The sequence below is a fragment of the Brachyhypopomus gauderio genome, chromosome 8 (genome assembly GCF_052324685.1).
Source record: "Brachyhypopomus gauderio isolate BG-103 chromosome 8, BGAUD_0.2, whole genome shotgun sequence".
Taxonomy (NCBI): Eukaryota; Metazoa; Chordata; class Actinopteri; order Gymnotiformes; family Hypopomidae; genus Brachyhypopomus; species Brachyhypopomus gauderio.
The window spans coordinates 23,434,623-23,442,511 of NC_135218.1; the positions used below are offsets into that span (position 1 = coordinate 23,434,623).

A 7,889-nucleotide genomic window follows, 5' to 3' on the forward strand; every position below is an offset into this window, starting at 1 on the left:
TTCAGTGCTAGGCTAACTGTTAGCCACAATAATCAATATGCCCATTAGGTAGTCAGCTAACGTCTCCAGAAGACCTCAGCTGCCGCCACAACTAACTAGACCTTCATCAACTTTACCTCGGTCATCTCACCTACTGCTTTAAGAGTCAAAGTTACGGAATGAGATTTCTGTCTTTTATGAGAGAGCGCAAAGAGACGTTTCGGAAACGGGCAATAACCCCAAACACGCATCTGAAACACACAATTCTTGTTTCTCTGCTCTTGCTGTTTTTGCTCGGTTTTCTTGATTTTGCGTGTTCTTTATGTCTGACCTGATCTATTTAACCAAGGGTGTCCAAACTGCGGCCCGAGTTCCAGTTTTCATTGGCAGCAAATTCTGAAAATACTATTGAATATGACCCGCACAAGAAGATTGAGCTTCAACACTAGAAAGAGCCAGTCATGGAAACGGTGCTTCTCCACTAAACTAAATCTAAATATCAAATGAATGTAGAAGATTTCAAACACGGTGGAAAATAAATAAACGGAAAGTGTGTCTGTTTAATTTGCAATGAAGCTGTCGCTGTGATGAAAGTATAAATGTTCGTTGTCATTATGAGACCAAACATCAGTTCTACACATCTACACCAGTCCCGAACGAACACAGAAACTAGCAAATGGCAGCTAGCCTGCAAGATCAACAACAGTTATTTACGTACTAACAAAATACAGGAAAACCCCACAACAGCAAGTTATGAAGTCGCTAAACGTATAGCCCAGCACGGCAAACCGATCTCTGACGGTGATTTCATAAAGCAGTGCCTCATCAAAGTCACAGAAGAAATAATGTGCCCGGGAAAAGTGCAGGATTTCAGAACGTGAGCTTGGCAGCATTTTATATTTCACCAGAAGATGGCAGTAGACTCCAAAATGCTATTTTATATTTCACCAGAAGATGGCAGTGTATACTATACTATACTATACTATACTGGCAGGTGGCAAAATGCCAGTCTGAATGGTTGGACATCCCTCCCTGTCCCCAGAATGCCAGTCTGAATGGATGGCCCCACACATGTTCACCTCACCAAATCTGGCCCTCACTGCAAAAAGTTTGGACACCCCTGAATAATAGATAGCACTCTCAGATAATAGACGGCAATCTCACGCCATAAAAAGTGAAAATAATAAGGATCCACGCCATAGAACAATCTGTTGGCGTCGCTCATTAAATGTTTGACGGGTCATATCAGTTTTCAATTAATAATATAAATGTACAATTGCAGTAAATAAACTAAAACATAAACTTGCGGTCACATACTTGAGTGCACCACACTTATCCCGTCTCTAAAATAAAGCAACGATTAATTTGTGTTCATGTCAGCTCATGGGTCCTCTCCTCTAATTGATATAGATTATCATTATTGGTCTAGGTGTGATTGATTTCCGCCACAGACGTATGATCTCATGATGCTGACACACATGCAGTTGTCTCTGGTTACGGTCATGTCTCCACATCGCTCCGCAGTGCTTTAAACACATACAAATGCGCGAACCTTTATAAAGCATAGTCTTGGTTCATGGCTGTCAATTATAGTATAATTTCATCTTAGTCTGGACGACACTACAATACGGGCCGGATATTTAAGTGACACTTTATTCATCTTGATTGTAGTTTGCTTCCCTAGACCACTGATGAACTATATGATGTCTGGCATTCCAATACCATGTCTCAAATCTCAGCACTCTGGATTTTATACCCTGTCTTACTCAGTTACCCTTCACCACGCCACAAAATGGTGCAGTTCAAAAACACACTTCTGCCATAAGGTTTAGTACATTTATTTAAACATACATTTGAACATTGCACATACATTTTTATATAACTATACAGCATTCATATTATAACAACTGGCTCCCAGAGTATCAAACAAAAGAGTTTATGAGACTCTTTTAAATCCTGCAACATTAGAGTTCCTTTGGTGTTGATTGCTCAACACAAAGCATGTCTGAACGCACCAGGAATCGTTTCATCCTTCACGTCTTTGCTTCGAGATCGCTTCCACTAAAAAGGGTGATTACAATGCCCTGCCGATTGTGTCTGTAGAAGAGAAGCAACCATTCTGATGTTACACATAACTCACCCTGTCGTCCGTATCCCCCATAGTTGGTGTGTATGGGAATCCCGGCTGGTTCGTTCTGGGGGAGGTGGACGTGTTCCCCTCTGCAGGGCATCTCAGCGAGGTGGCCTGTCCTTGCAGAGGGATCTTGGTGGAGCTGAAGGCCAGGGGAGGGATGGTGTTGACCAGGATGGCCTGCAGGGGCTTGCGTTCCTCCTGGTAGCGACAGCGCAGGTAACGTGCGAACGCGGCGCGGTATGTCTTGTTGAAGAGCGTGTAGACCAGCGGGTTGACGGCGGACGAGAGGTAGCCCACCCACACGAACACGTTGAGCAGGCCGTCCATGAGCGCCGGGTCGCACGAAGAGGTTCCGCACACCACCGCCATGACGTTGGTGATGAAGAACGGGCACCACATGGCCACAAACAGGAAGAAGACGACACCCAGAACCTTGGAGGCCTTCTGCTCGTTCCCGATAGCCTGCGCGGCACGCCGGCCAAACGACCTGGAGACGGCGGGCGCCACGGTGACCACGGCGTCAGGGCAGAGCGAGCTCCGGGTGAAGAGGCGCTCGGAGGAGAAGGAACTCCGGGGCAGGAAGTCCAGCATGGAGAGCCACTTCGGACGTGACACCAGCTGGTCCAGGCAGAACGTGGCCTGCTGCCGCAGCCTGCCGATGGTCAGAAAGTAGGTGACCAGCATGATGACCAGCGGGACGAAGAACGCCACGAAGGAGCCCACCAGGATGAAGCTGTCATCTGTCAGCTGACAGCTGCAGCCCCGGAACACCTTCGAGTGGTTGTGGAGGCCAAGGACAGGAACCGGCATGGAGATACCTGGAGAAACCCAGAGACGGAGTGAGAAATGGGACAATAAACGCCTTGGTGACAGTATGTAAAAACATCGAAGGCCCGCAGGAACCCAAATGAGTTTTGGTCCAGCAGAGGGCGCTTTACCAAAGTCTTACTATGTGTACTGTGAAGTGGACCAGCACAAAGGCTAAGAGGAGGAGAGGAGCAAGCCAGGAACCGTGTCTGTGCTCACCTACAGAGATGGTCCATGCCGCTGTGATCTTGAGCCGGGTTCGGGCGCAGGAGTTGGTGCGGCTGTGCTGGATGGGGTTACGGATGCCAATGTAGCGGTCCAGGGAGATGGCACACAGGTGCATGATGGAGGCCGTGGAGAACAGCACGTCCAGGAAAATCCAGATTGGGCACAGAGTGTTGGGGAAGGGCCAGGTGTAATCTGCAAGAGCGGACTGTAGCTCAGATCCCAGCAGACAGATTTGATTAACGGTTAGCACATTAAAGCAATATTCCAGTGCTTTCAATCACTATTTTGTGAAACCTAAGGTATGACAGAGCAAAATGCCCCTTTCCAAGAAGCACACATTGAACACACACACACACACACACACACACACACACACCAAAACAGAATGTAATCATTCTCTAAAGCAGCCCATATGAGTTTTGGTCCAGCAGAGGGCGCTTTACCAAAGTATTGCGCCTTTCGATATTATGTTGAGAGTGTAGGAAGAGTTAGTTAGATCAGCGCACGTGAATTCACAATCAAAAAGTGGATGTTTTCCCCCAGTATTGTATTGAATCTTTTAGTTCAAGTTGCAACTGTTTGGATTATTCTTCCTAGTGAAATGGAAGAACCAGCATTCCGCCGTGTACGTTTAATGACATTTTTAGCAGTAAAAATTGGTTTTGTTTTCCTTAATAAGGGGTAATCGTAATTGCCAGATGGCTCTAACAGTGACTGCGGGTCTTTATCTGATTCTCATATCTGTTTTCGTTTGTGAATGAATGATGACATTATTTAGATGATAATGTTTCATGAGTATTCATTTTAAATTGGAACTCTTGAGATGCACGTGACTGGACTTACAAGATGTTTATTTGTTCGTTGTATTAGATCAGTGCAAGCTGTTTTTTTATTTATTTTTATTATTAGATGAGTGGAAGGAATGTAGCACTTCCTTTTTCAGAATTTAAATTAAAAGCAAATAAAGAACGTATTTGTTTACAAGCAGCAATCACGCCTCCAGAAACCGACTGGGCTGTAATCAGGCTAATACCCAAACACTGCTGCTGCGTGGTTCTGTTTTGTCAGGGCATATTACATCGCAGGTGCACGGTGTCCGAGGATGTGAAATATGTAACATGGCTTCTTCTCGGCTACCCCTAGAGATGGCTCATTATCTGATATGAGGTTGGGTTTCCTTCTGACAACACAAGCACAAAGGATTATGGCACTACACCTCTTAATAGAAAACGGACGCGTTTGGATAGGGGAACCCAAGTGAGTCTCTTTCCCTCTTTGAACTGCGAAGATGAGGCGTCGAGGGAGACTGGCTGTGAAGACGTGACTGAGGAGGGTCAAATTTAGAGCACAGCTATCGAGCTCATTACAGCCCTCGAGTGACTGAGTGGAGTCGGAACCGGCAGCTCCACCGTGAGCGCGTCCACGTGTCCGCGCGTGCGAGCGTGGCAGACAAGCGCGTGGGTTTCAGAACAATGTTTATGACAGGTAAGGAACAAAACAGGAGATCCGTGACAGCAAATTAGTATGAAATGTTTCGTTTTGTGTTGTGACCTCTTGACCCCAGGTGCTGAAGTTTAATATCACTTATCTTTAGCTTAAGGCCCACAACTATAATGCCACTACAGAAACTCACAAACGCACCCAAAGGTACTTGATTAATAACTTCTCCAGACGCCAGGGCAAATTCCTCAGTAGGTCACTTCACCACATTTCACAACTTAAAGGAGCAGCTTTCCTCTCAGCTTATTCAGAACACCAAACCAGAAGTGACAGTCTACTTTCCTTCCTTTGGCTTTCAGAACACCGAGGAACATCGTTACATCTTAATTAATCCGACATCAAAGTGAACGAGGGAGACGTGTGTGAGAGCAGTCCGCCCTCGCGAGATCGCGGCCAGGCGAACTCCATACACTTCATCCATGCAACCAAATCTTCCACAAAGACGCAACGTTATTCCTTTCACTAAAAGCTGGTTTTGGTGAGAAGACAGGTCAGTTTGAACAGCTGAGGCTGCTCTGACGCGTGGGACATTTCTGAGAGACAAACCTCGAGAGTGTCCCACTCTCCAGTGAATCTGAAGCTGAGAGTCACTTCAAACACATCCATGTGCTCTTCTTTGAACGAACACACCTTTAAATGTTTGTGCCTCCTGCTTTGTCTGGGTAAACAAGACGGGCACCGTATGTCTAAATTTGATTACTGAGTTAAAAAAAAAACTAAAACACGTTTATTAAAATATTGATAAAGCCTGAAAGAATGTTAGATATTGACGAAATGTCGGTCACAGCTTAGTCTGCAGGTGACGTGTGACTTTTTTGTCTTAGTTAATTGTTTTATTAATGTTCGATCCTTTTTTTCTGCAGGTCTACCTCACCCACACTTTCTACACCTCTCACACGAACACACGTTATTTTACACACTCCCTCCACATGTACACACTTCTAGCAGAACACAGTTGTCAGAACTGACCTGTCTGTCAATATGAAACTCTTAAATGTGAACCAGGCACTGCACCTATATATGTTTTTATCCTAATCCTGAACAGAACTTCCTTAACTCACTGTAAAGGATGGTGACCATGGCGACGGGCATGACCAGGAGGCCCAGAAGCATGTCCGTTATGGCCAGCGACATCAGGAAGTAGTTTGTGGCGTTCTGCAGTTTCCTCTCCAGACTCACTGCCATGATGACCAGGATGTTCCCCGTCACCGTGACGACGATGGCCAGCAGGATCAGCAGTGCCACCCAGTTCTTGTGCACGGGACCGTCGGTCACACAGAGCGACGCGTTTGTGCCCTCAGCGCCACTGCAGTTCACCGAGCCATCCAGGACCGCATTACCCAGAACCCTCGTAGCCACGAGGTCAGCGCCTGAGGTGCTGACATATTCATCTGAAGCTGTGGGTGATTTGAAGTCACTGGCGCTTCGGTCCAGAGACATAGTGTCAGTGTTCCTCTCCACCCCAATCACACTCACACATGCTCCTCTGGTGTTAGTGCGTCGGGTGGAGTCCAGAGAACCAGAGGACACACTCCACGCTGCTCGGCGCACGAGTGAAGCGGCAAGAACCTCACGCAGCCCATCTGTGAGAACTCGAGCCCCTTCTGGTTTTCACTAGAATATTCACATCTGCTCTTCCTTGGAGAGGCAGAGTCGGGACGCGAGGCAGTCAAAGCCGATCTGGCTGGGGCAGCAGACAACCTTCAGAGTGTGTGTGTGGACACCAGAAGAAGAGAAGAGAGGGAACAGATATGAAAGATGAGCAGAGAGGAAACGTGTGTACATTCAGACACACTAGACGCCTTTGGTGATGTGAGCTCACGCGTCTGCAACGTTTTGGTTGTGAGAACAAATAAACAAACAAGCACACACTTGCACATACGCAAATAAATGTACACATTACACTCTTACACAGTCTACTTATACACATAGTATACTTATATATGTACACGTTACACTCAAACATACTCAACTTATAAATGTACACGTTACAATCGTACACATAGTCTACTTATATATATACACGTTACAATCGTACACAAAGTCTACTTATAAACATGCACACATTACATTCCTACACATACTTTACTTATTTTAACGTGCACACGTTACATTCATACAAAACTCTGCTTTTATAAAACACATTTCACTTACATACAACATCCTCTCTGACTTGCTTTCTTTATAATACACCCATAACAGTGTGAGTTTTCATCTGAGTTCCATCAAAGTTTCTAATGCATGAAACAAGCCGTCCAGCCCCGTGGGCTCAGAAACGTTTTGTGAGCTTTACGTTCAGCTGTAAACTCACCACTCCAGAGCTGGAAGAAATGTCGTCAGAGCGCAGCCGTAAGATAAAGTCATCGCACAATCCACTTCTCTCTCCATCTCTCGCGTGCACACTTGCGCCCCACCTCTCTCTCTCTCTCTCTCTCTCTCTCTCACACACACACACACACAAGCGCTCCACACCTTGCTCTCTGCTCTGACTCCCTCTTTCGCACTCCCTCACTCCCTCCTTCCTCTCCGCTGCTCTCTCCATCTCTCACTGTCTTCCGTTCCATCCCCCCTCTCTCCCTCTCTCTCTGTCTCCGGTTCTCCAGAACCAAAGGCAGATTGTTTAAGCTCTCACCACAACGGCGTTCCATCACTATACTCAGAAGTACCTCTTGCACTCTTCAACCGAGACGAAGGTACCCAAACCTCTTTACACGCAAATACACACGTGAGCTTTTCACACCCTGATATTTCACCCTCCGTGTTCTCTTTTCTGCCATCTTGGGAAATTGTTTACAGCATAATTGATCATTTGTGATGATTTGTCTCTGAATAAAATATGAACGAAACAAATGATCAAAGGCAAAATGATATAAGCTCCCAAATACTGCACGTAACACACTTGACATTAAATTAATGATTACGGGTGATGAGCACTTGACATTCCCAACGCCATTAGTTTCATAGGAATTAATAACCCAATTTAGTCAAGCATTTTTCACCTAAGAGCTCTGTCATCACAAGATATTACAAATGTATTATTAATACATATGAATCAATGTTTAATATTGTCTAAAAATAAATTTCTGCTGTCTACCCTTATTAAAGTGGGAAAATTTATATTCTGTGCTTCTCCTGGGCAAAAGTCTTGAGATTTAAGAAAAAAGAAGAAGCTTCAGGTAGAGGCAAGACACAGTAGAGAGAGAAAGAGGGGGAGGAGAGGGGAGAGAGAGAGGGAGGGGAG

The 7,889-nt window shown here is 45.7% G+C and overlaps 1 protein-coding gene and 1 long non-coding RNA gene across 4 annotated transcripts; one reads left to right on the forward strand and one right to left on the reverse strand.

The window, feature by feature from the left end:
• Positions 1-1,954: 1,954 nt before the first annotated feature.
• Positions 1,955-7,268, reverse strand: htr2ab (5-hydroxytryptamine (serotonin) receptor 2A, genome duplicate b). The gene is made up of 4 exons (XM_077015626.1): positions 6,960-7,268; positions 5,710-6,349; positions 3,140-3,340; positions 1,955-2,931 (listed from the first exon to the last, which is right to left on the reverse strand). Exons 2-4 carry the CDS (start codon positions 6,086-6,088, stop codon positions 2,105-2,107), a joined length of 1,407 nt encoding a protein of 468 aa, XP_076871741.1. The 5' UTR covers positions 6,089-6,349; positions 6,960-7,268; the 3' UTR covers positions 1,955-2,104.
• LOC143522010 (uncharacterized) lies at positions 3,640-7,656 on the forward strand. 3 transcript variants are annotated; one of them, XR_013132897.1, is made up of 4 exons: positions 3,640-3,773; positions 4,217-4,633; positions 4,948-5,138; positions 5,512-7,656. It is a non-coding gene; the product is annotated as an uncharacterized LOC143522010 (long non-coding RNA). The 3 variants fall into 3 exon arrangements; XR_013132895.1 differs by lacking the exon at positions 3,640-3,773 and having other exon boundaries at positions 4,089-4,633; XR_013132896.1 differs by lacking the exon at positions 3,640-3,773 and having other exon boundaries at positions 4,089-4,633; positions 5,694-7,656.
• The last annotated feature ends 233 nt before the right edge of the window (positions 7,657-7,889 follow it).